The sequence below is a fragment of the Chelonia mydas genome, chromosome 16 (assembly GCF_015237465.2).
Source record: "Chelonia mydas isolate rCheMyd1 chromosome 16, rCheMyd1.pri.v2, whole genome shotgun sequence".
NCBI classification, from domain to species: Eukaryota; Metazoa; Chordata; order Testudines; family Cheloniidae; genus Chelonia; species Chelonia mydas.
Genome location: NC_057857.1, coordinates 9,415,257 through 9,442,807, shown reverse-complemented (window position 1 = coordinate 9,442,807; position 27,551 = coordinate 9,415,257). Strand labels below are relative to the sequence as shown.

Below are 27,551 nucleotides of genomic sequence, written 5' to 3'. Positions count from 1 at the left end.
GCTATGCAGGAGTTTTGGGAAGCGGGGCAGGTTCGGCAGGGAAGGGGATAAACAGCCAGGCTCTGCATTCCAACAGAATGTGTTACGTACGTGGGGAAGGCCAGCAAAACTAGTTCAGCTGGGCCAAGCAAATACCATGGTGATGAGTACAGGGTAAAGTCATATTTGTGTTATAACTACACCTCCAGGGCCCCACAGTGCTAGGTGCTGTACAAACAGTGACCGGTAGGCCCTAGCCTGTAGTATAAACAAGAAAGGCCAAAAAAGCATGGAAGAAAGACAGCACTATTATCCCCATTTTACAGCTGGGAAACTGAGGCGCAGAGAGATGACTGACTTGCTCAAAGTGATGTGGAGTTTGTGGCAGAGCTGGGGATTGAATGCAGATCTCCTGGCCCCAGTTCAGTGCCTCCTCCACAAAATCATCCTTCATGTCTTGTGGGAGCAAAAATTTGGAGAGTTGTTTTTTATTTCTGGTTGCACGACAGGAATCCCTGTGTAACCTGGGGGCAAGTCACCTCACCCTTTCCGTGCCTTGGTTTCCCCATCTATAGAACAGGGATGATGATACTTTCCTTCTTTGCGAAGAGTTTTGCCAACTAGAGCTGCAAAGTTTTGTAGAAGCCCTGGAAATTAACAGTGGGAGAGAGGAACAAAAAACCTTGGATTCACATCTCTGGGGACAGAACAGCTAAATAAAAACAGGGGCAGTGTCTCTGGCTTACTTGTGCTGTTGGCTGAGGGGACATTGGCGTGGGTGTTTGTACTAGTATTGGGAGGGAATGTGTAAAATAAAGCAGCTAAATAGACAATATGCATTGGCGCCCAATTCTGCCATCAGGCACAGGGCGTCATTCCCATGGATTTGTGAGCATCTGCCCTGGTAGATGGGGACTGGCTACCTTGGGAAGGGCAGCATGTTTGAGCTGAATTCTCTTTCCCCTGCCACCTGACCGAGGCAGCAAGAACATATTGCCTTGTGACCGTGGTACTGGCGTTTCTACGCTGCCAGGCCTACCCACAGGGAGGCCCAGAATACGCACTGCTGGCACCAGTTGCGGCTGGCAGCCAATGTGGATGTCAGCCCTGCTGCAGCTGTCCATGGTGCTGAAGAAAGCTGTTATTGAAGCTGCAAGAATAACAAGCATTGGTAACTCCCAGGCCTCCCTGTTAGTCTCCAGGAGCTCTCCCCAGCCTAGGTTTTGAGTGCCAAGCCTGGAGCTAATACTTTGTTGGCTCTCCAGGCCCAGTGCACCCATCCGGTGCAGGTTTTAAGTGATGTGACTCCCTGGAGTAGTTTGCTGCACCCTGGTTTCCCAGATCCTCATGGAGTGCCTTACAGTCAGCTGGCTTGTTCTACTTCGATTGTGTGCATCACCCTGACTCTCCTATCTTGAGAAGAGTCTTTCTACAGCAGGGTTCATGTCACTACAAGCCCTGTTTGGGGGTTGGGTATTGCATGCATGTGGCTCTGTCTTTCTCTCTGACCTACTTTGTGTTGTTTCCCAGCTGTGTTGAGGAATACAGACTCGCTCCAGATGGCAAATCCTGCCTCATGTTGTCTGACATCTGCGAGGGCCCCAAGTGCTTGAAGCCAGACACCAAATTCAACGACACCCTCTTCGGCGAGATGCTGCACGGGTACAACAACAGGACCCAGCATGTCAACCAAGGCCAGGTGTTCCAGATGACCTTCAGGTACTGCCCCATCCCCTAGCTGGGTCAGGTAACATGGTAGATTTGCAAGATGTACCCTGATGATATTGAAGGTCGGAAGGGGGGTGTCAAAGGTGAGGGTGGTGGGAAGCTTAGCTGTCAAGAGCTCTGTCTTGTAACATTGACATACAAGAGCTGGGGGCAACACAAAGTAAACAGAGGAGGGGAAAGAGCTGAGAGGTTGTTTCCGTCTGAGGTATGTCACATAGCGGGGCCAGAACTTCAGCTGGTGTAAACCAGCTTAGCCCCATTGACTTCAAAGGATCTATGCCGATGTGTATCAACTGAGGAGTGACTCCACATTCCACCCGACCACTGCAGGGTCTGATGCAGGGTTGTTCTACACAAAGGGTTCTCCAGTGGCCTCATTCTTCCAAAGCCCAGCTGCACAGCTGCCATGGTCGTCAGTCCGAGTTGCATGTGGTCTGCATCTCTTACAGTCCAGTCCTGCGGCTTTCTCCAGTCGTTTGTAAAATCTCCCCGGTGATGTATTGGTGCTGAATTCTGGCCCTTTGCTATGACGATGGGGTCTGTAGAACCAGTACGACCCACAAGGAGCTGCTCTGCTCCTTTCTGCACCCAGAAAGCATTGGCAAACCGAGCACTCGGGGGTTCTCAGCAGCGCACACTTTGGCCTCTGTAAATCAGCGGCCTTTGCCGGAAGTGAGAACTGACTGTGTGCGGAGACAGTTTTCCTAGCGCCTTCTCCTTCAGTTCCCCTCCCCTTGTGGCAACCCTTGGTGGGGCCTTTTGAACAGAGACAGGAATGCAGATTGGAAATCTTTGCCATGCGCTTTGTTTCCTGATGGCCGAGCAGGACTGGGAGTTTCATGAAACCTGTCCGCCTAAAGAGCCCCTTGTGCGATGGCTGCAATCTCACATAAGCCCTCCCTGCATCCTAACCAGCTCCCGCCTCTGCTGCTGTCCTCTGGGCTCCAAGCCGCCTCTTGCTGGGGCTTTAATTTCCTCTCCCGCTCCTGTAATAGCGTGGCCTTTCCTTGCACTGCGCTAGGGCTGAGGGATTTGTTTAAAGGCAGCCTTCTCCTTGCCCAGACAGCAGCCTGATTGAGGGGGCTGCTTATTGCTGCCTGAAAGGAAACGCAGGGCTCAGGGACTCCAAGGCAGACGGGTTTCTTCCTTTGCCGCTACTGCAGTCAGAATGGATTCTGGTTCTCAGAGGAAAGATGCTTTAAAAAAAAAAAGAAATAACAACAAACGTGAATCCTTGGGGAGAGCGCTGCCTCCCTCCCATCCCTCGATCCCATTCAGCGTGTTTGAGCCACTTGGTCTATACTGGCCCTAGACAGCACCGGGGCTTCCTTTATCTGACCCTGTCAGGTGCTTCCAGTTGCTGTGGGGATTAAAAAGCAGGTGAGAAACCATCTTCCAGGCTAAATACCAGCCATAAATCCCGCAAGATTTTATAACTCCATTTTCGTTTGGGAGACGCTTTGCTTCATTCCTGGCTTTGGTGGTCAGCTGGCTTTGGGCCCAAGCAGTGCAAGAGACCACCCAGCCTCGGGGCTTTGTGCTAAGAGACTCATCCTGGTCCAGTGCTGATTCAGCGTCAGGCCCAACCCAGTTTGTCCCCCCGGCTGGAGGGCTGGACGGGGAGACCCGATTCGGCTCCCTTCTCCCGTGGGCTGGTAGTCACGCCCAAATCCAAATCATAAGGCCATGCCTGGGGTACTGTGAGCTGATCTCTCAGCCGAAAAGGGTGCACCTTGCTGTTCTGGGTGTGTCAGGCCCTCTGTGATGGCAAAGTGGAAGTCCCCCCTCCCCCGACAGTTTTGCCTATGTAATATTTTCCATTTATGCCTGGAATTTCCCACTGCACTCTCCTAAGCACTCCACTTAGCCCCAACACCATTGGGGATTTTTCCCTTCATACTGTTGCATGGTGAGTGATGCCACTGGGCGAAATTCCCCCTTCTCCACTCGGTCTTCATCAGCAGGTGCCTTCTACCTCAGTCCAGATCTGTGCCACTTTCATGGCCCTGGACTCCAGGGAGTGTGGTTTATTTGCTTGCACCTGCTGAGACATGCCAGGATTTGTGTGCTGCAGCTGAAGTTCTCCCAGTCATCTGAGGGGACCACCTGTCCCCTCCCCCCAGTGTATTACACCTGCCTCCCAAACCTTCCAGGTGTCAGAGTCCAAAAAGCCACCGACCGGTGGAGAGTGTGAAATACCTCAGCTGGTTCCGGTAGCTCTAGCTACCAGGCCGAGATTCAGCTGGAAGTTCCCAGGCAAAGGCAGGATGCCGGTGGGAGGTGAGACCATAAACACACTTTCCCCATCTGATGTGAAACCTGCACAGAACTCTGTGCGCTCCCCTTTGTAATGCTCGCAGCTCTGCATTGAGACAATGACTGCAATCGAATCTCATGCGTCAGGGCTTCAGAGAGTTGCTTGCTGGGGTCAGGAAAGATGTATTCTGGGCGGGAGGGGATGGCCTTCTTCTGAAGCATCAGGCTTGGCCACAGCTGGAGACAGGATCACGGACAGGGAGGGTGAGTGCTCTGAGGTGGCACAGGAAAGCTTCTTCCTTAGGGTATGTCTGCCCTTCCAGCCGGGGGTTGTAATTCCCAGCTCAAGGAGACGTAACTTGTGCTAGGTCTCATGGAGCTCGGGTGCTAAAACCGGAAGGTAGCTGAGGCAGCGCGAGTGGCAGGAAGGGCTAGACACCCTGTGTACGGACCTAGCGTCTCCGACGGGTACGTGCTCGGGACAGCTAGCCTCTCCCGCTGCCACGGCTCCCTTCTAGATTTAGCACCCGAGCTCCATGAGACCTCGCACAAGTTTATGTCTCTTTGAGCTCATTTCCCTGACGTTGCAGAGTTCCTGGGGACATCTGGCTCGCTCCTGTTCTCTGCCTGTGGCCCACAACGGTTCAGTCTCCTGAGCAGCGGAATGCGTTAGTCTAACCTGAGCTATTGGGTTATAGACGGGAGGTCAGACGAGGTGGCCTTAAACTCTGTCTGCCTCTTGGGCATGTGAGTTGTGGGTTTTCAGCCTCACTGGCATCACCGAGAGAGCTCCTACCACAATCTACATGGGCTATAACGAGGGGAGATTAGACGATATCCAAATCAGGACAAAAAATGGCCTTGTGCCTTGCAGGCAAGGAGCCAGGTCCTCAGCTGGTGAAAATCAGCATGGCCTCATTGAAACCAGCAGAGTTATGACAGTTAGACTGGCGGAGGATCTGGCCCTGAGCCCAGCTGCTGTATAGGACAGGGACAGAACAGCTCTGGGGTGAAAGCAACGCCGGAGGGGCGGGAGAGCTGGTAGCTGTGGTGGCTGAATAGGAGAGGAGGGATTGCAGGATCCTCTGAGAATGGAGAAGAGAGGTAGCACCCGGGAGGGATGAATGCCTGGGGAAAGGCGGGCGGGAGTCCTGCTATCCTCTTTCCTGCGCACATCTATACTACTAGCTAACATCCGTGACTCGGTATAACGTGCAGCGTTCTCAGCGCCCAGGATACCAGGGTCTTGGGCTTTAGAGATTGTTCCCTGGGGTGGGGAGGCCGGCGCTGGCTTTGTTGCCTATTCAAAATGAGACTGTTTGTTCTGAGAATATTAGCTAAAAATATTGGGAGGCTCCCCCGCCCGCCCGCACACAAATTTATTCAGCCCCCTCCCCTGGAGTTCCTTTGCCTGTTCTCTGTGGAGGGTTATGGTGTCGAAACACCATTACATCATCCTCTAACAAGGGCCGGAAAGGAGGTTAATGGAGAAGAAATTATTAACTAAAAGATGTAATTTGCCTCTGATTTTCATATATATTCAAGAACCTCTCTGAGCATTAAGGCGCCAGCTGTTCAAGAAGCCCTTAATTTGGTGCATTTGAAACATAGCAGGAAACTCCCTAATACCAGGGATTAAAAACCTGTTTCAGCAAAGTAGGAGCAAGAACCTGCTATCAGAACAAAGGGCTGAGTATTTTAAAGGCATTTATCGTGGCTGGGATCCGTTAGTTATGGAGATGTGACAGTCCTTTCAATGCTCCCCACTTCCCATGTTGTCATCTCTTCAGTGTCCTTAATAAAGAGTATAGTCTCCATCCACTTATCATGGCAGCCCAGTGTTGGGGGAAGGCGTCGTGCAGCTAGAAACTTTGTCCTTCACGTCTTAGTCTGGATGTCCCCATTAGTCCCAGTTTCAGGGTCTGGTGGTAAGTGCTGGAGTGTCCCACTGCCACCCAGTGCTTGGCAGTAGGCCCTGCCCGTTAGTTGCTGGATATGCCTTTCCATCCAACGTGCAGCATGAGATGAGGGGCTGTGCTGGAGTACGGGCAGGCTCCTCATATGGCACTGAAGGACTGGGATGTAAAGTGGCCCCCTTTCGAACTAGAACAGGTAAAGGATTTGGTAGGATTACACACCCGGCTGGAGCAGGTGAATCAGATTATTCCTGAGATCTTAGCCCTGTCCCTTAGTATCACCGTGTTACAAGCTCTCTTGCCTGCACATCCGCTTCCCCGTTCACCTAGCCGCTGAGGATATGTCCTGTTCATGTACATCAGCGATGGGTAAGCTAATGCGTGAGCATCAGCTGAGCAGCTCACATCATCCAACTCTTAGGAGCAGCAGGCATATCTTACCCCACAGGAATTATTATGTCACCCTCACTGTGTGTGCCATGGTGATGAGCATCTGTCCCTGTCCCAACATCCTTGAATGCCACCTTCCAGTTCATGGACAGTGGAGAGAAACAGCTAACAACCCTGCACATAGCTCATTCATTGCATAGCTGGGCTATCATTCATTAATTATTACTGTATGTCATTGCATAGCTCTGTGGGTGTGCACAGCACTTAACAGACAAGTTAGAAGATGAGGTTCCTGCCCCAAAGAGCTTATGAGTACAGCTGGATGACGTTTGGGGGTTGAAAACTTGATGTCAACAATGACCTCTTTTGTGGGGGAAAATACAGTAAAAGCTTTGTTATCTGGCATGTTGGGGGAATGGGGGGGGGGCGCTGGTAAGCCAAAAATTCCAGTTAACTAAGAGGGAGGAAGTTTGGGTGTGGGAGGGGGCTCAGGGCATGGGGTTGGGGCACAGGAGGGGTTGCGGGGTGCTGGATCCGGGTGGCTCCCACAAGTAACAAAATGTCTCTGCTGTTCCTAGGCAGAGGCGCGGCCAGGTGGATCTGCACCCTGCCTCCGCCTGCGGGCCCTGACCCCGCAGCTCCTATTGTCTGCAGTTCCCGGCCAAAGGGACCTGCGGAGCCAGCGCTCGGGGCAGGGTGGGGCAAGGGCAGCGTGCAGAACCGCCTAGCCATGCCTCCACCTAGAAGCAGCTGGGACATATTGCCAAGTAGGGAGCCTACCAGCTCCTCGCCAACCAGACTGTAAACCAGATTTTCAATGAAGATCAGAAATGCCAGTTTATAGAGCTTTCCAGTTGGTCCAGGGCCAGATAACACAGCTTTTACTGTATTTTGGATGAAAATATTCCTTTTTTTTTTTTTTGACAAAACCTAGGCATTTTCAATTGAAAGCCCAAAATCCAAAACTCCAAATACCATTTTTTTTTCATATGGGAGGGAAGAAATAATTTTCCAAAGAGCTCTCTCTACAGCTCAGGGGTGGGAAGGGCACAGAGTCCTGTCCACTGGCTGAGCTGTTACAGAGTTGCTCCACCTGCCCGTTGCCTCTCACTTCGCTCCTGACACCTGCTGGACTCCTGATTTCCAGCTTCGTGCTCTTCATTTAAAGTAACACACACGGATTGCAGGGAGGCATATTGAGCCTCCCTCAGCCTTCCATGAGCCTGGCTGTGAGCGTTTGAAAGAGCGAGGGCAGTGCCCTAAAGTGACCCACTTACAATGTGTTTCCCTTCCTCCTTTCTTTCCCTTTGGCTGAATGCCAGGACTGCAGAAGAATGCTCTGTCACCACACTCCAACAGTCCGCTTTGCTCCCCTCTTGGAAGTTCCCCCAAGGGATTGTGAGCAACAAATTCAAAACCACACTTTCCTCCCACCCAAATGTTACATTTATGGAATATTCATAAATAAGCCTAATTCAAGAAAAATATGTATCTATTCCACACATGCCTCTCAGTTTGGGTGAGAGGCTCAGCAACAAATCCAGCTCACTAAAGGCTAGATTAACAGTGTTTTTGTGTCGCAATGGGGCCCAACCAAAAGCTATTGTTGTCCTCAAATTGCAGGGGGATTATCTTCCAAATGGCTTGTTTGCCAGTCCCATCTGTGTTTTGCGCCATCTCTTTGCCCCAAGGGAACAAAGATTTTTGTTTAAGAGTTGTTTGGCGTTTCAAATGGTTGCTTTTATGCAATTGGTTGACAGAAATCCCAAATTACTGCTCATGCAGGGAGCTTTGCTTGCTATATTCTTGGTAGATGGAGAATGGGATGTCAGCCCAACATGTAACTGTCACATAGGAAAAGCGCTCCTTGGGGAGTGGATTGGAAAGACCCTGCTCAAGTCGGTTGACCCTAAATGTGATATTTCTCTTTCCCTTATCTTCTGCTGTGTCTCTTTTTTCTTCCTCCCTCAGCTCCAGGTTGGGGTGGGCCCCTCGCTCGCTTGCTCTCCTGTCTCTGGGGCAGTGAACTCAGGCTGTTGCGGATTCTTTGGGTGGTGGGGATGTAGCCAGTGCAGTTTAGGGGAGGAAGTGACACATTTTGGGGGTGGGGAGAAGGAAACATTTTTGTGGCCATTTGATTGATGTGAGTGCAAAAAAAAAAAATCTGGTTGAAGCAGTTTAGGTTGTTGCGATGAGTCCATGGCAAGATAAAATCCACTCGTGATTGAGAGATGCTTGGACAGCGAACAGGAAGAGAAATGGGGCTGGGCCCCTAAGAATGAGGAATGGGGGTAAAAACCTTAGTGTGCTTGCTCAGGGAGAAGTGGGAACGGCTCTGCCTCACCTGCCTGTTAGCCTTGGGCACCAGGCAGCAATGTCCCCCAGGAGCAGGGCCTCCCGAAGTGCAGGCTGGCTCCCCCTGTGCTGACGTGGTCTCCCTGAGACAGCGTTTCTGCCTGAGGGCGCAGCCGCACGGGGGAGCCCTGTGCGGGAAATGCTGATCAAAGAGCGCGGCGAGAGTGAGGGGCTTCCATCTTCAGCAAAGAATTGCCCACTGCCACCGCCAAAGCGGAGGGCCCAGCGAAGGGTTTTGTTTCAACAAAGTTATGTTAATATTGTCAGGCAGCGCGCCGGGTCACTGAACTGATGTGGGGAATTGTCATAATATTGACGGGGAGTTTGGCAAGTTAATTTTAAATCTGTCACTCCTTCCCCTCGCATTCTCTCGTTCCGTAATAAAACTCCGCCATGATTGCGGGGCTCTGCTGACAGCTCCGCTGGAGCCTGCCTGAAATGACTGGTTGCGCTCCCCCATCACCGCTTCCCTCCTCCTCCTCCTCGTCCCCCAGCAGCACACACGCATGCACCAAGCAAACCCCGGATAGAGTGTTTAGGCACCAAATGTCAGGGTGCTCAGACAGCAGTTCTCCCTCCCGCTCCCCCGAAACAACCTCGTCTCGCTGTGACTGCTGCAGTATGGAGTGGGGATGGGATTTCAATGAAGGGGAATGCTGGAAGTAGGGAACCTTTATTTCTTGAAGTCCAGGATGGCTTCCGAAGGAGCTGCTGTCAGTAATGAAGCTTGGCTCACCGAGGGTCCAGTCACCATTCCCAGGGTTGCCCTCTCCCTGGGTTCTATTCAGATGGGCTGGATGTGGAAACACCTTGAAGTTTTCTGTCATGTCTAAGGTCTTACTAATTAACACCCTGAGACTCCCTGCAAAGGGAATGAGCCGGCAGGTTCGCTGAATAAGTCTGTCTGAGCTGGAGAGCTGCAGAGAAGTCAGTGAAAGTTTTCTCCCAGTTTGCACTGGGTCCGGTGTAAGGCCTTGGGTAGCTTCTTTGCCTCACTGTCAGTCATTGCAAAGTTCTGCTCGGGGACTCCTGGGAAATACCCCCTGCACCTCCCAGCCTCAGCTGACAGCTGCATGCCGACAATCTCTCCTGCCCAACTTCCAGGCTCCCCCTCCAAGCTGGCTGCAGAGCTCACTCCTGCCCCTGGATAGGTAGATGTGCATTGCCACAGGCCTTTGAGGGACTCTGCCAGGGGATGTACACGAGCCCAATGCTGAGTGTGTGTTACATGTCCCCCTCTGTGCCAATCCAGTTTGTTACAGCCTCCAGCTAGGGAGCTTTAGCAGCTCATGCTCCTAGCTCTGCAGGTCCCCAGCTCCGTCCCTAGTGTGTTGGCTGAGATGGTGGCAATCGCACACGCAGGTGTGATTTTAAAATGAGCTGGTTGCTGTGGGTGAGAGCATGCCGTGAGCCCTCCTAACCCACCAAACTGGCATCTCTATTTCCTGGTGCACCGTCAGAACCCATCGCTATCATTACCCCTACTGGCCCAGCCAAGATCATGGCCCCATTGTGCTCAGTGTTCTACGTCCCCATTGTCAGAGACAGTCTCTGCTCCAAAGAGCCCACAGCCTAGCTAGATAGACAGGGGAAGGGGAAATTGGTGGGAGGTGACTTGCCCAAGGTGACACAGCAGGTCAGTAGCAGAGTCAGGGGTAGAACCCACATCTCCCGAGCCCAGCTCAGGTCCCTTTCCACTGGATCTTGTTGTTTGTGGCTGTCTGACATGGGTAAATCTGTGGGTCAGGTTACCTGTAGCTCCTATGCAAGTGAGTAAGGGGGGTGGAGCATGGGTAAGGTGCCACATAGGTGCCGAGCCCCAGGATCCAACAGGGGGCGCTGTTTATGAATGCAGGGCAGTTGCACACCCAAAGCAACATGGCTGGCATGGCCATACCACCCCATTCCTGGGCGCCTTGCAGTGACTGAACTGTGATGCTCGGGTCTGGTTCACCTAGCAGCTCCTCGGCGAGCACTTCCTCAGCCCCCGTAGCATAATAAATGTAAAGTCTGTAACTATGTTAAATTAATTTCGTTGATCCTTTCCCCCATCTTCCCTTTGAAACACCTGAGTGCGGCGGTTATAATTGGGCTGTTTATTATTCCAGTGCCGGAAAGGTCCGCACCTCCCCGTACCCCAGTTGGCTTGTTTACCTATTACCCTTCAAGTTTGGATAATGTATAGAGCTCCTTTCCGGTGGCTGGCTTCCATTTCATTCCCTTTATTATTTGTTGCTGTGATTCTATTACCGTTCATGACTCTGAAGCCGCAGATGTATTGGTGACAGCCCAGCCTGATGCCACAGGCACAGCATCTAAGGACTGGACCAAAGTGTGTTGGCTGAGGTGGTAAATGCGTCATTAGCAATTTAGTGCCATTGTGCTGCCCGCAGAGAAGCCAGTGCTGTTGAATCCCACGCTCTAAGCAGCCTTGTGCTGCAAACCCCACAGTCCGTATTTTTTTTTTAAACAGAACCCTCCTGCGATCCCCCCATTTTTAAGTGTCCAGTCCTGATGCCTAGAGGAAAGGTGATAATCTGGCCTGCATGCCAATGTCTCCAGCAAATGAGCTCCCAAGTCCCCCTGACACAAATCCAGGCGTAATACGGGGGAACAAAATGTCACAGTAAACCCCGTCTCTGATCAGGCTGGACACATTTGTCAGCAGTCAGATCTTTGGTCCCTCTAGCCTGGCATCCCAGCAGTGGCTAGTATCTGATTGTACAGTAGTTGGCCAGCACTGCCCCTCCTCAATAAAGCATGTAGACAATTAGCATCCTGCTTGGTAACCTAAGGCAAGTCATATCACCGCCTGGTGCCTCAGTTTCCTTATCTGTAAAATGGGGATAATGGTACTGAGTGCCTTTGGAAAGTGCTTTGAGATCTATGGATGAAAAGTGCTATGTAAGTGCTGGGTGGTGGTATTATTTATTTATTTATTTATTATGCAATGTTATACACATGGGAAAGAGTAAGAGGGGGAGTTCCTTCCTGACCAGCCCCAGGAGAGTCTAGTGTGCATGCACTTTGATTACTCTTATTAACCTAACTCTCACAGCTAGAGGTTTTCTCTCCCCCCACCCCACTCTCCTGCTGGTAATTTCCCCTTGTTTATTCCTTCCCCCCCTCCCCCCGTTCCTCAGACGTTCTTGTTAAACCCTGGATTTGTGCTGGAAATGGCCCACCTTGATTATCATACACATTGTAAGGAGAGTGATCACTTTAGATAAGCTATTACCAGCAGGAGAGTGGGGTGGGGGGAGAGAAAACTTTTTGTAGTGATAAACACCCATTTTTTCATGGTCTGTGTGTATAAAAACATCTTCTGTATTTTCCACAGTATGCATCCGATGAAGTGAGCTGCAGCTCATGAAAGCTTATGCTCAAATAAATTGGTTAGTCTCTAAGATGCCACAAGTCCTCCTTTTCTTTTTGCGAATACAGACTAACACGGCTGTTACTCTGAAACTTGTCACAGTTTGGCGTCCACCGTATTTACCTGGGGTGGCCCTCTTTTATGAGGCCTGTTCAGGGTGCTGCAATGGTGGACAATCCTGGGACAAAATGTTGACAGTACCCGGCTAATCCCAGGCATCGTTGCACTTGTTTTTGTTCATTGAAGGGACGGGGCAGCTCATTAAAGCATGGACTCTGTCCACCAAGGGTCACAACTGGCCACCTCCTATTGTGTACCCTAGGTATGTAACTCCGTGGGTCCTAATCTTGCATTTTGCCAGATTGGCTAACAAGCCTGCATCTGCAAGGGATTGAAGTACTGCCGCTACCTGTTTCAGGTGGTCCCTGCAATTCTGGCTCTAGGTGACAATGGTGTCCAGATAGGCAGCATCATATTGTCCATGGAGTTGCAAGATTTCATCCATCAACCTCTGGAAAGTGGCAGCTGCACTGTGGAGTCCAAAGGCCGTGGTATGGAACTGGTACAATCCATAGGAGGTGGAGAAAGCTGATTTGTCCCTGGAGTCGGGTGTAAGGGGAACCTACCAGTACTCTTTGGAAAGGACAATAGTAGATATATACTCGGTTGATCCTAATCGTTCTACCCTTGGCATGGGACAGACCTCAAATTTGGATATTGCATTGACTTTGCAGAAGTCTATACAGCAGCGTAGTGGCCCATCTGACTTAGGACCCAGGTGAGGGGGCTTCTCCACTCACTGTAGGACTCCTCTACCACTTCTACATCTAACATTGCTTGAAGCACCTGACGGATTACAGCCCCACACTTTCCGGGGCAGGGAGCGGGCTTTCCTTCACTATTTTTGTCCTGGTGCTGTTTCAATACGATGAGTGGTTTGTCTTCCATAGAAGATCTCAAAAGGTGAAAAGCTCATGGAGAACTGAGGGACTTCCTGGATGGTCAATAACAGGGGTGGGTGTAATTGGTCCCAATATTTGGGGTCTGCAATCACAAACTTCCTCAACATTTCTTTTAACATTTTATGAAAACATTTCAGTAGGCCAGCTGTTTTCTGATGGTAGACTGATGGTCGCAGTATCTTTACTTTCAATAGGTTGCACAGTTCCTTCATCAACAAGGATGTGAAATTTGAGCCTTGGTCTTTCAGGGTTTCTTTAGGAAACCAGTTTCCTGAGCTCAGTTGCTCTGGGGGCTGCATTAGTCAATCGTAGTGGAATGGCCTTGGGGTATCTCATGGCATAATCCAGGATGATGAAGATGTGCCGGAAGTTGGCAACACTCTAATCCAGGGGTCCCATCAAGTCTATTCCTATAATTTCACATGGTACAAGAGGAAGTGGAAGGAGAGGTGCCTTGGGGATGCCCCTGTGGCCAGCTGACATTCCGGGCAGGATCTGTAATAGTCACTGACTCCCCCTGGGGCCAAATGTCCGAAGTGCTATTTTTAGTGCCCTAGTTCAAACAGAGCTAGCGCAAGTCTCTCTACCTGGGCTGGGAGGCTCATTCCCAGCAGCAGTGTAGATGTACCTGAAAAGATTACCTAGGCCTCTTAGTTGCTCCAGGTGGGAACTGGTGCATTTCATGGAATCTGCATCAATATTCACCCCCTGCTGTCAAGTTTTTTCCCAGAGTCTAAGCTTCCATTTGAAAAATTACGTTGCCAGTCTGCACGGTTGCAGAGAAAGCTTTTAAAAACACAACCAGAGGGTAACCCAGCATGGGCCGTCCCCACCTCAGAATAAAGGCGGTTTAATTTTTCCTGCCTTTGCCAATAGATTTCAATGAACACTTTTTAAAACACCCAATTCGCACCACCATGGGGGAGGGGGAGACAGGACAAGCTCGCGGAGCTTAACCAGATCCAGCAAACTGATTTTTTTAAAGGTGTTAAGCCCTGACTACAGGAGGTGGTAAGTGGTATGTAAAATCATGTTAATTAAAAGGTCAGCGAGGATTTTTTTAAGCACCTTTTTTCTCGAGAGCCACTGGTGTTGTCTTCTGGATTACACGACACTAGATTTTTTGAAAAAAAAATCTAGTGTAGACACACTGTGGTGTCTGGAGACAGCCTGAAATAATAGCTCTGAGAGGTGTGATCTTCTCCCAGTCTTCTCCACGGGGTGTTAATTTTGAAACCCTGAGGGGCAGGACGCGATAAAATGAGTGTAATATTAAACTGAACGATAGAGGGTGCTGTGCTGACTCCATTTTTCATTTTCCTATTTAATGCCACGAAACCTCCAATAGGGAACCTGCTCAAAGCAGATGTGGGATTGCCTTTCTGATGCGTAAGTTCAGCTCGCTGCAAGCTCCACATTACCTTGTCTCGAGCCCGCTGCTGCAACTGACTCTGCAAAAGGCTTGAGGGAGGCGTGGAGAATAACGTCCCCTTGAAACTGCAGTGACGCCCTGGTGCTTGAGGATTTGTATAGAGGATGAAGGCGAAGAGGCTCTGGGGCGCAGTTCCCTGCCCTTCCCACTGAAGGTGGGGGGGAATTTGGCAATGCAGGGGGACATGGAGGGAAGGGACCTTGTTCCACTCTGGCCAGTGGCTAGCGTAGATTGAAATATGAAGTGGGGTGGGCGAGAGGAGGGCCTTCTCGGCCACAGCGGTGTAACGAGTTGGCCCTAATTAAAAGCCAGCCTAAAAGCAAAGCATCCCAGACAGCACAGCTAAGGCAAGCAGAGTTTGTCAGAGTGAGACCTAAAGTGCATCCTGCCTCTTTCCTTCTGTCAGAACTAGCCCGCTCCCTGCCCAGCACTGAACAACAACCTCCAGTGCTCATCCGCTTTGCTCACCCCATTAAATGTAGCGGTCCCTGCAAGGGACCCAGGAGCTACGCAGAGAACCTTCTGTTTCTGACTACAGGGCCGTGGTCTGCTCTCACAAACCGGAGATGCCACTGAAGCCAGCAGTGGGGAGGGGGGGAAGGTGCGTAAATGAAAGGGGCCTCCTCCTGGTTTAATTCCACTGGCTTCAGTAGCATTACTCCTCCTTTACTCTGGTGCAACACAGCAGAACCAGGGATCACCTTCCCCAGTTGTGTCTACAAATCTCTGGGTAATGTCATGACCACTAGCAGGATCCGTAGCTGTGAGAGTTAGGTTAATAAGAGTAATCAAAGTGCATGCACATCAGACTCTCCTGGGGCTGGTCGGGAAAGAACTCCCCCTCTTACTCTTTCCCATGTGTATAACATTGCATAATAAATAAATAATAATAATAATAATAATTAATAATACCACCACCCAGCACTTACATAGCACTTTTCATCCATTTGTAGTGATAAACACCCATTTTTTCATGGTCTGTGTGTATAAAAACATCTTCTGTATTTTCCACAGTATGCATCCGAGGAAGTGAGCTGTAGCTCACGAAAGCTTATGCTCAAATAAATTGGTTAGTCTCTAAGGTGCCACAAGTCCTCCTTTTCTTTTTGCAAACTGTGACAAGGCGTTTAAGACACTCAAGGAGTGTCTGTGTAGAGAACCTGTCCTTTTCAACTTGGACTGGAGGCACCTGTCAGCAGCTTGAGAACTGTGAATACAATAAAATACAAGAGCAGTGGAGAAATCTGAGGATCTGCTTCCACATCCAGCTCAGGGCCCTGCTGACTTCCCAGCCCCGCGCACACTTTGCTCTCTTGAAATGGTCCTCCTCCGTGCCAAGCCCAGGTGCCATGGACAAGGAGAATAAGAAACACAGAGCTGCTCTCAGTGCCAAATGGTTTTATCCTGACGCCCTAGGGAACCACCTCCTTAGTCTGTCCCCACTGGACAAACTTGTCTGATGTGATCCTGTCACATTTATGTCACTGCGCTGGGCCATTGCATCATGATGTGACAGTGCTGCATCAAAACATCACCCTGCTGCAGCACCCCTCTGTACTGAGAGAGCACGCAGGGACCAGAGGCATGGATTACGAAATTCCCTGCTGCTCGCAGAACAGCGCGATCTCCGCAAATATCGCCAGCGTTGCAACACCGTGACTATTATAATGGGCCCGGAATGGGATTCCAAGATCCATGAATGTTCCAGTCTGTGCGTGTTGAGTCCGTGATGATGAAACCAGGGGCTCAGATACTCAGGTGACCGGGGCCATAATAAGCAGCCAGGTAGAAAGAAATACCAGGTTAGTTGTGACCCTAGCTCTGGCCCCAGCTGCCACATGCACAGGGAGGAAAGTGAACTTTGAGCTTTTCCTGACTGGTAACTCAGTGACACTCACCACCAGACCACAGGTGGGCAGCGAAATCTGGAGCCAGTCCTGGGATTTCCTGTCCTGAGGAGCAGTTCTGCCCTCAGTCATGGGATACTCTGCTCAGAGCAACAGTCTGCAGTGCAGCCCAGAGGTGCGACTGGACTGCTGCTCAGGCGTGTTGATTCCCAGACCTTTGCAGCCAATGGAGAGACATGCATTGACTTCAGTGGACTTTGGATCAGGCTTGTGCTTAGGAGAATTTCCCTTCCACAAAGCAGTGAAGCATCTGCTTTTCTCCCCAAAGCCACTGAGACGCGGCTTCCCCTCCGCCACTCCTCCATCTCCACCCCTGATAGCATGTCTGTGCAGATGTTTGTATTCTCTGCAGCTGATGAAAATATTCATTATCTCGTTAGCGGCTGTGGCGAAGGAAGCTCGGATTTGCATTTCCACAGATAATCACCCAGCACAAACAGAGCCTGTCACCCGGTGGCACTAATTGGGCAGAACACTAATCTGCCAAGGAAGAGGAAACCCCCACAGAAAGGAGGGGAAATGGCATCCTTCCTCACTCCATGCAGTGGGTGGCCAGGAGGGGAGGCAGGGAACAATCCCCACTCCACACAGGCCAAGCATCAAGAGGGAAGGGGAGCTGGGGCTCCGGATGGAATTACTCTGAATGGGCTGAGCACTGGGGAGATGGGCTGGATGGACGCCTCCCTCTTTGCTGGGGAAAGGGGGCGGGAGTCGGAGCGGATACCTAAGATGGATTTACTCCATTTACGTGGACTGAGTATCGGGGATGGGTGAGGTTCAGAACAGGAGCAGATTGCCCATTCTGAGGGGGGCAGGAGAGAGAGAGAGAGAGAGTGTGTGTGTGTGTGTGTGTGTGTGTGTGTGTAAAGGGTTGGGGAGGATACAGCAAGGGCCCAGCGTGGAATTGCCCCTCTGGGCAGCCTGAAAACTGATCAGATGGAGGGGCAAGGGGGAGCAGAATTATTCCCTCAGAGTGGCTAGGCACTTGGAAGCCGGGCCCAGAGCAGGTGTAGAGGATGAATTACCTCATCTGCGTGTGGGCTGAGAACAGGGAAGGGGATGGAGTGTGGTCAGAACAGGAGCCTAGACTGGAATTGCCTCTTCTGTGTAAGCTGAGCAGCTGGGGTGGAGAGGGCACAACTGAGGTTATGGTACATCTTGGGGAGCTGAATTTTCAGTCTTCTCTGGAGTTAGTGCAATGCAAAGGTGGGCATATGCCTCCACACTCAGCGCCTGAGTTTAGGGAGCACTCGTGAGACGGGAGGCACAGGTTGTATGGGACAGGGGGATTCTTACAACACTGAACTGGGTCAGGGAATGCCCATCCCTCGAATGACGTGATTCCGATTGCACATGGGGCTGCTCCCCCGAGTAGTGTTGTTACTTTCCCAGCAGAACTGTTTCTCTGCACACTTGTTCTTTGATTTTTGCACCTGACTTTGTGGGAAAGGCCAGCACGTCCCCATGAGACAGTCCCTCTCCCAAGCCAGTCAGCGTTCCTAGAGCGGTGTGGGATGATGCGCTGCTTGAAACGAGAGGGCTTCTGTATCCTAACTGGCTGATGAGGACATAATTTACCCCCTGCCCGGAGTCCTGAATAGTCTAGTAGTGTCCATGTGCCATCAGGAAATGAGGTGGAATGAGTGGGAATGAACCAGATAGAGATGGGCAAGTGAAACTAGAGAAGGCCCTTGGACCCAGGCACTGGACTGATGAGTGTATAATCCCCCCCAACACCACATCGGTCTCTGTCTCACCCTCTAGTGGTCAGCCCACGTCAGAAGATATGAGCTGACTACAGTTACCAGCTAATGAAGTTACTCCTTTAGCCGAAGCAATGAAAGTAGGTGCAGGATTCACACCCCAAGGCAGTAGGGGACCAGTATAAATGCTGAAGCAGACTCCTAGATGAATAGAGGATTGCAGGGCAGTGGCTTGTGGATTTGCTTTTGTTCACCTTGGTGCGTTCTCAAACACTCAGTGATTTCCCTCGTCCCTTCCCCGCAGCACTGCTGTTCAGTTTTGGCTCCTCTTTTACTAGCTCCCAAGATACATGAAGGGTTCCCCCCCTACCGCCTTTCATTATCCGGGTGGGAACATTCCAGATTCTGGCTAGAGATTGTCTAGCTGACCTGTTAGGTCTTTCTCATCTCTAACGTTTATGCTTCTCTTTATGCCTGGGATTATTGCATTGTCCATATAGCCCTTTTTGTCCCAAGGGACCCAAAGTGCTTTATAGCCTTAAAGTGATGCCCAGACTTATCCAGAGGGATTGCCTCACCCACGTGCTGGAATTCAGCTGCCTCGGGTTGGGTGCAGCAGATTGTTCAGCAGGGCACAGTGATGTGGCACAGCACTCGAGGATGAGAAGTGAAGAAGAGTCCCCATATTCAACCGAAAATACAGGGGGAGTGGGGGAGGGGGAGGGAGGCAAGATTTGATCACCAAAAACGGAACTGGGTCAGGATACTGGGGTTAACACCCTGTATCCCTGCAAAACATGTTGTGGAACCATCAGTGACAAGAAGCGGTCCGTTTCGTACGTCAAACAAAAGACGCCATCTCCTACAGAACGGTGCCCCTGCCAGCACCACGGACATTGGTTCAATAGTAACGCTGAGAGAAGACGCACCCACTAGATCATTAATGCTACTTCTTATGAGCACCAAGCTGGTCCTCAGAGAGCTCCCATCCAAGGGCTAACCTAGTGTGGCATTGCGTGGCTTTGGAGAATCACTGCTCCAGGCAGTGTGACTGCAGATTTCTGAGCCCGACAGTGTTGTCACTGGACCCTGCCAGGTGTCAAACGATATCTGCTTCCAGACTGTGTGGGTCTTGGTTGAACAGATTGAATGGATGACTAGAAAGCCCTTCCCCGTCCCAAGCTATCATTTCAGAGGCCAAAGAATAACTCTTGTGCAGGTTACACTTTAACATGGACAGTGGAGATGTCAAGCCAAGCTCTGGGGCATTCTTCATGGGATAATTGGACTGGCCCTCCACCAAAGGCTGACAGTCACAGAGAACATGCTGATTGTCCTCTCTTTCTTATTGTCACATCCCAGCCCCAGGGGGTGTATGAAGAACTGTAGAAATATAGGGCTGGGATGGGCCTTCAAGAGGTCATCTAGTCCAGCCCCCTGCTCTGAGGCGAAACCAGGTAAACCTAGATCATCCCTGACAGGTGTTTGTCTAACGGGTTCTTAAAATCCTCCAAAGATAGGGATTCCACAACCTCCCTTTGTAGCGTGTTCCAGTGCTTAACTCTCCTTATAGTTAGAAGATTTCCCCCCTAATATCTACCCTAAATCTCCCTGGCTTCAGATTAAGCTGATTACTTCTTATCCTACCTTTAGGGGACATGGAGCACTATTGATAACTGTCCTCTTTATAACAGTCCTTAACATATAGAAGACTCTTATCAGCCCCCCCCCCCCCCCGTTTAGTTTTCATTTCTCAAGACTAAACATGCCCAGGTTTTTTTTAACCTTTCCTCATAGGTCAGGTTTTCTGAACTGTTTGTCACTTCTATTGCTCTCCCCTGGAGTCACTCCAGTTTATCCACATCCTCCCTGAAGCATGGTGCCCAGAACTGGACACAGGACTCCAGCTCTGGCCTCACCGGTGCTGAGTAGAATGGACCATGACTTCCTGTGTGTTACACATGACACTAATACTGCATCACGTTGTTGACTCCTTGAATTTATGATCCACTGTAACCCCCAGCTCCTTTTCAGCAGGACTGCTGCCTAGCCAGTTATTCCCCATTTTGTAGTTGAACATTTGGTTTTTTTTCTTCCTAACTGTAGTACTTTGCGCTTGTCTTTGTTGAATTTCATCTAATTGATTTCAGACCAGTTCTCTAACCTGTCAAGGTGGTTTTGAATTCTAATCCTGTCCTCCAAAGTGCTAGCAACCCCTCCCAGCTTGACGTCATCCGCAAATTGTATAACCTTGATGTGCATCGGACACCTCCCATGTCTACACTAGGAGGTTAATGCCCAATGTGAGACTGCATGGCCACAGCCCGGTGCTCAGAAATATAGGTCCAGACGCCCGGCACTGATCCAGGATTCCCCTCTCTTCTTGTTGATTTCATACCCACATTCTGTTCTGCCTTCCATATTTTCCCAGCAACAATTCTAGACTGTCTGAGGGCTGGGACAGGTGCTGGAGTCTCCCCACGAGCCTGCAGGCTCTTTCACAGCATCCCTCGAGAAGGAAAGCTCGGTGCACATTTGTCACTTCATTTCCCCTCCTGTCTGCCATGCTGGCGGCTGGGAGTGCAGCTTGTTTGGCGAGGTGGATGGCGCAGAATAGCAGGACGCAGCGCCTGCCCCCGCCTCTGCTTTCAGGGGGATTGCACCGGATACCAGATGTCCGATTACCTGAAGGCAACAAGTGAACACCTGGAGGCACAACTGGCATTGCCGCTGGTCATTAAGAAGCCAGGCCCATTGATGCAAACGGACAGGTCCCTTGCAGATGGCAAGGAGCGCAGAGAGGAGCTGACCTCAATGAAAGCCAAGGCAGAAGGGATGTGCATCTACCCACATGATCCTAAAACTGGGGTCTTTAGCTCTCACTTGGCTGGAGAGCAGAGTTGTTAACTTCACCCAGTGCTGCAGGTGCAGCCACTCTGCACCGGCTCAGCGAGGGCAGCATGTCACGGCTTCCATAATTAACTTCACACACAGCAATGCAGCATCGCAGAAGCCGTCACAAATTTTAGCTAATTAACCATATGGTCTGGCTGCCTGACATGCTGCCTAATCGCTGGTTTTCCAAGCACTCATTCACAGGTGCTGCTTTCTGTGCCGACACGAAGATGCAGGAGGCTCCCAGAGAGATTCTCCGTTCTTGGCTTCTTCTGTCTTGAGATGCATCTAGGTGCTCACCCTTTCAGTGGAAACACCCCACAGCAACGGGCACTGGGTCCCAAACTAGAGGTAGAAGTGAGCACTGCAGGAGGCCAGTGGTTTGCATTGATTCTGATTATTAGGAGACAGGCTGACAGCTAAACAGACAGGACATGGCACTGCTGTGAGGAAGCTTGCGCTGCTGTATGCCCACCTGGCATAAGCTGCCCTAATGGGCACTGCTGCCATGAAACTCACACTGCAGCAGCCCTGGCTGGCATAAGGGGGGGCACTGGTCTGAGGAAAAGTCGGCACATTAGCTGTGTTGAAATGACTTTGTCAGCATGCCAGCATATGAAATGTGTGGTGATATTACAGATCTGCCACTGCCCGTGGCTGTTTTTCCTCTCCTAATGACTAAGAGAGATAAGACAAAACCTTTTCTATTAGTTTCTCCCACACTGCAGTGGGTTTCTTATTTTCCAAACCTCATTAGCGTTTGTAATCCCATGGTGGTAGCCAAGAGCAGCCCAAGTTGCCCTGGGGGGGAGGAGAGCAGAGAAGAGAGCAAGAGAGCTGTGATGTGTAGCCCAACATTAGCACTGATATTGCCTGGCTTCCAGAGCCCCTTCTTAGTCCCTTCCAAACTCTTATGTCTCCTCTGAGCCGTAAAGGTAAACGACAAAGCTTAGAAGAAAAAATGCTTCAGATCACGAGTTGTTAAGGGAATCTATGTGCGTGCGGTGTGGAGACCTGCCAGCGCATTTATATTGTAAAGACAGATACTTAAAAATGAGCTCCCCACCTGCCCGGCGTCACGGTCCAGGGGTTCCCATTTCCCTCAAACAGCTGCTGACCCTCAGTCGATGGAGAGAACCGTACAGAAAGATGTCAGGTGACAGGTGTCCGGCATGATAGCTCTTGCTAGTCCCACACTGACACAGGGGAAAAAATACCAAGGCTGACATTTTGAAAGGTGCCCAAACCTCATCGGAATTCAATGCAAGATGGGCACCAAACTCCCATAGGCTCCTCTGAAAATGGCAGCCACAATCTGGGGTGAAGTCCTGGCTCCACTGAAATTGATGGGAGTGGCTCGGTGCTGCTGCAATACAAATAATAATAATTAGGAACCAATCATAAAATTGCTGAAGCAAAATTGTTTTGAACAGTTGCAAATCGCGCCCACACATCCATGAGATCAAACCCTTTGACTCGCGCCACCACCAACGTAAAAGCTTGGAGGAGGAATCGAATTGGTTTAATCCACTTGACTCTCACATAAAGCGTTGAAATACACATACCCCGGTCCATTTCAGAGCAGCTACAGTCTAGCAGGCATGTGTGCTGTTCTGCAGACTTTGCCTTTGTTCAGTCTCGCATCCAAATATTCACTGGGGTGAACCTTGCTTAGCTTATGAGAGCCGACAAGGTCACTCCCCTTTGCTGTCATTAACATAATGGAGCAGGAGACGCTGAATACCAGATACCCCCTCAAGTACTAAACAGCTTCAGACCTTTGAAAACAAGCCCAGCTAGCCACATCAGCTGCTTTGAAGCATCTACAGTCTGCCCCTTGGATAAGACAGCCAGAGCATGGGGCTGGGGGTCAGGATGCTCAAGTTGAATCCCAGTGCTGACACTAATCTATTCTGCTAAGGAAAGGCGGGGTACACCGAGACTCCGTCTCCCCTCCTGTAGAATGGAGCTGTCACCTGTTTCCCAGGGACACTGTGCAGTATAGTAGATCAATTGTGTTTGTCACGCACGACGGGTCAGACCGAGAGGTGTCTCATCGCTGGACCCAGCCACAAAGCAATTGCTGCCCTGCTTACTCCTGGCGGCAAAGGGAGTAATTGACTGCAGACCTGAAAGCTTTGTGGTTTATTTCCTTCCCTGTTCCTCTGCTTGGGGAATGGAGGGTCAGGCGCCTTGCCCCCAAGTGCAGTGGGGGGAATAGCAGAAGTGCAGAGGCTCCAGACCTAAAACCAAACTCCCGAGCCAAGACTGTGCCGCACCAGAGCTGGATACAAGATCCAGAGGGGTCTTACTTGGCTGAGCAGGGGAGTGAGTCCCTCTTACTGCCCTGTATGACCAAGTAAAACAAGGGCACAGTGCAGCCCTGCGTGTTCGCTCTAACTGGCTCATGGTTAAAGCTCCTCAGGACCCTGTTTTACGGCTGCGAGGTAAGTCAGGAGTTGAGCCGGGCTCGCTCCAGGTGACAAAGTCCAGGCTCTGCAGATGGCACATCAACCTTGCTGGAGGAGACCTCTCTCGTCCTGAAAGATGGGCTGGTCTCACTCTGAGCTAAGGTTGGTAGAGGCTCGGCATGCATGGTGGCAGGGGAGGGAGCCTTTCCACGGTAGTAGTCATAGATACTGATTTGGTGCCTATGCTGGGAGTAGTGAGTGGCCCTCTCACTTCCTAACATTGGGTCAGATCACAGCACTGTTAGGCTGTCTGCACGGCAAGTGAAGATGAGACTGTAGCATGTAGCCATACCCAGGCTAGCTTTAATCTAGCTAATGCTGGTAATGTAGACGTGGTGGCACAGGCTTCAGCGCGGGCTAGCTACCCGAGTACGTACCCAGGGCCCCCAGTGGATTTGTACTTGGGTAGCTGGCCACGTGTACAGTACTATTGTTATCCCGTGCTACCTGGATTAAAGCAGTCTGGCTACCCATGCTACAAGCACACCTTCCTTTGCAGATAGACACTTAACCCTGGCGAGCAGGGAGTGACACGAATAGGTCATCAAAACCGATCGGACTCAATCAGTGTAAGTGCGGGACTCGTGGTCTGGCTCACTGAGAGAGAGCTACCTTGGTGCATGTTATTGTACCCTCCACTCTGAGCTCTGGTGCAGCGAGGAAAGGTTAACCAGTCTGACCACTAATAATCACCACCAAATCTCCCCCCGTGTCACACCCACGTGCCCTAATGGAGGATTGAGAGTCTGACAGGCGTGAACTTTGAAAAGCAAGTTGTGCCTGTGTTACGGGTGAGCAAAATAAAGGTTGCAGCTTTTTTCTTTTTCTTTTTTTTTGGCTACACAGAAAGCTGTCCATTTTTCATTTCACTCCTATTACTCAAGACCATTTTGCCCAATTTCCTTGAAACCCTCAGTGAGAAATTGACTTGGAGCCAAAGCAAAGCATAGGGAAATTTTAGCCCCAAAGGGTAGGATCTATTTCTTTGCAAAAGTTGTACAGGGGGCTGAAACCACAGAGGTTAGCGTGGAATTCCTCCAGCAATCATGACTCCATAATTAAGGTATAAATCTAGTGCCGTATACATTAACATCACACACTCCATATGCACAAGGCGTTGCTGTGGGAACCATAGCTTTTCGAATCTGCTTTTACACCGCACTGTGTTTCAGTGCGTTCCCAGCAGACGCTCCAGAGGAAGAAAGATCCATAGCCTGCTGCAAGATTTTGCCCATAGGAGAGAGAGTTTAGTAGAATAAATAAATAGCTGCATAATGGGGGGAGCGGGGAGGAGAAGCAGAATATAATAAAAAGGAAGGGGGGGTCGGGCTGCCTTGTTGGAAAGCCAGTCTGCCTGCACAGCTGAGACCAGTCCTCCCTGGCATGCGCTGGGATGGCTGGGCGGCTGAGGGTGTTCTTGATTTGATGGTTTTGGTGCAGTGCAGGTGAGAGATGGAGGAGTGACGATGCTGGAGTCTGAACTTGGGTACTGCAGGGTAGCACAGAACCCCATGCAGCCGTGAGCCTCAGCCCTGTTCTGGGGGAGTCACCGCTGGGAATGACACCAACAGTGCTTTTAGCGGTATTAGGAATACTGCATAGACTCCACTGGCAAAGCATCACCCAATGTGGACACAGCTGTATTGGCAAAGCTGTGCTTTGTGTGAGTGTCATAAAGCCACCCCCCCCCCCCCCCGCCCCCGAGCGAAACAAGTTATTCAGGCAAAGGCAGTTTTGCTGGTTTACTGCGTTTACACAAGTGGTGTCTGTCAGCACATCTCTCAGTCAGGGATCAGACTTTTCACATGGAAGCCTGTAGTATAGACATGGTTTGAGACTGCATGGCCCATTCAGTCTTTTGGCTTCTCTACAGAGGTTGAGGGTGCCAGGTTGTTTTCTTTGTGGTGTGTTCTCATCTAGTGGGGACTTGGGTGAAGCCCCCAGGGGCTGTCCTAGCCAGGGAAGAAGGGAGTCTGGCCTTGTCTCGAGAGGATTGCTTAGTTACTGTCGTGCTCCTGCAGATCTGTTGTCAGCCTGAAGATGTTGGGATGGTCTCATCAGGAACGGACGTGAACCTGAGTGCACTTTTTCCCCTCGGATCCTTTCATATGCATGTGGTAGGAGCTGTCAGCTGGGTTTCTTTCCGCACTTGTCTTTTATCCAGCTGCACGAAGGGTGTCCAGGCCTTGATGCTTTTCATCTGCTTGGCCGGCACTTCTGCTAGGGAGCTGTCTCTGCCCAGCCTTGTTTGCTGACCCAGTTCCCGTTGTCCTTGATGTCCTCCAGGCCCGGCGCCGTCCTGGAGCTGGCTGGGCCTCCCCTTGCCCCGGTGCCATCCTGGAGCCGGCAGGGCCTCTCCTCGCCCCGGTGCTGTTCTGGAGCCAGCTGGGCCTCCCCTCACCCCGGCGCCGTCCTGGTGCCGGCTGGGCCTCCCCTCACCCTGGAGCCGGCTGGGCCTCCCCTCGCCCTGGCACTGTCCTGGAGCCGGCTGGGCCTCCCCTCACCCCGGTGCCATCCTGGAGCCGGCTGGGCCTCCCCTCACCCTGGCGCAGTCCTGGAGCCGGCTGGGCCTCCCCTCACCCTGGCGCAGTCCTGGAGCCGGCTGGGCCTCCCCTCACCCTGGCGCAGTCCTGGAGCCAGCTGGGCCTCCCCTCACCCTGGCGCAGTCCTGGAGCCGGCTGGGCCTCCCCTCACCCTGGCGCTGTCCTGGAGCCGGCTGGGCCTCCCCTCACCCTGGCGCAGTCCTGGAGCCGGCTGGGCCTCCCCTCGCCCCGGAGCCAGCTGGGCTTCCCCTCGCCCCGGCACTGTCCTGGAGCAGACCGGGCCTGCCCTGGCCCCAGTGCCATCCTGGAGCCGGCCTGGCCTCCCCTTGCCCCGGTGCCATCCTGGAGCCGGCCGGGCCTCCCCTGGCACTGATGGAGTTTAGTGGTCCTTAGACTCCACTGAAAGAGAGCTCAGAACAGCCCCAGCTCTCAGAGCAGAGCCCCCATCTCTAGGTGTCAGCGAAAGCCATGCGGTTTCCATGCTCAGCCATTGTTGCCATGTGTGCTGCTGTGGCAGTCTGGCCTTGAGAAGACTGGGGAAGACAGCTGATGCTGTTTCTTCTTCACGAGCCGACCCCCTCGCTTCCCCAGTCCCGCTCCGTGGAGGAGCTCATGCATTTTGCAAGTGTCGTTTCTGTCAGGGCTCTGGAGTTGCGTTCTCTCTGCGGACAGCTGCCTGTTTATTTCCCCATTCCTGTGGGCATGTGTCATCCCTGCCATGCCTTTGTGTTCTCAAATCTCATGCTATTAGGGAAGAGGAGCCCAGGTTAGGCTGTCTGGAGGCTTCCTTGGCTGCGGTGCCGAGCGACATCGGCAGTGGGAGAGTGGCAGCATGATTAGTATTCCACTGCTCGGATCAAAGAGCTGCCAAGACAGAGCCCAAGGCACTTGGCCAGCTCTGATGGACTGAATCATTTTCAGCACCTCACAGCTACGGTGCAGATAACTTTATATCAACGCACTGTAACCCCTGGGGAGAGGAGGAGGCAAGGAGCGTGTGGGGCAGGACTACGGCACCACACCCCCACCCAGGACCTGGTGTGGGTGACAGGAGCAGGAAGGTCCCGGGCAGCTTTCTGCTTCCTTTGATCCAAATGGTCAGGGTAACGTCTCTCTTGCTGCAAAGCACCCCATGGGCTGGCCCTTCCAAACTGGTGTGTGCTATTGAGTTTGCAGCCTTTGCAACTGCAGAGCCATTGGCCCTTGGCACCTGCCTCCATGCACCATGCACTGATGCAGATCTAGCTGTCCAACCCACGCACCCCCTTTTAGGGGTCAGTCTCAGGCCGTCTCAAATGTGCAGCCCTGAGCGCCTCCCTGGGACCGGTTCTCCTTCCGTAGCAGGTGATGGACCCACAACCAGGCAATCTGTTTGGAGCCAGAGGATTGTGTGTGTACACATACCCACGCAGCGCCGCATGAGCCGGGAAGCAGCCCTGGCAGGCGAGGATACGCTCCCTTTCTGGCGCGCTCATGATTTACCTTCCTGAAATACCTCAATTTAAATGCTAATTTCCCCAGAACTGAGGGGGGTAAAGCAGCTATTGAATACTGTTGGGCTGTTTCTTAATGGAGCTAAAACACTGGCACATATTCTTAATGTGCCAGGGAGGGGCAGGGAATGGAGTGCAGGCAGAG

General features: G+C 51.5%; 1 protein-coding gene across 2 annotated transcripts in view; it reads left to right on the top strand.

Moving 5' to 3' along the window:
* The window catches only part of ASTN2 (astrotactin 2), a 592,122-nt gene that overhangs the window by 344,152 nt on the left and 220,419 nt on the right, over positions 1-27,551 (top strand). For both annotated transcript variants that reach the window (XM_043530271.1, XM_037879485.2), the window contains one exon: positions 1,510-1,698. In XM_043530271.1, coding sequence (XP_043386206.1) covers positions 1,510-1,698 — 189 coding nt within the window. The remainder of the gene's footprint in view (positions 1-1,509; positions 1,699-27,551) is intronic.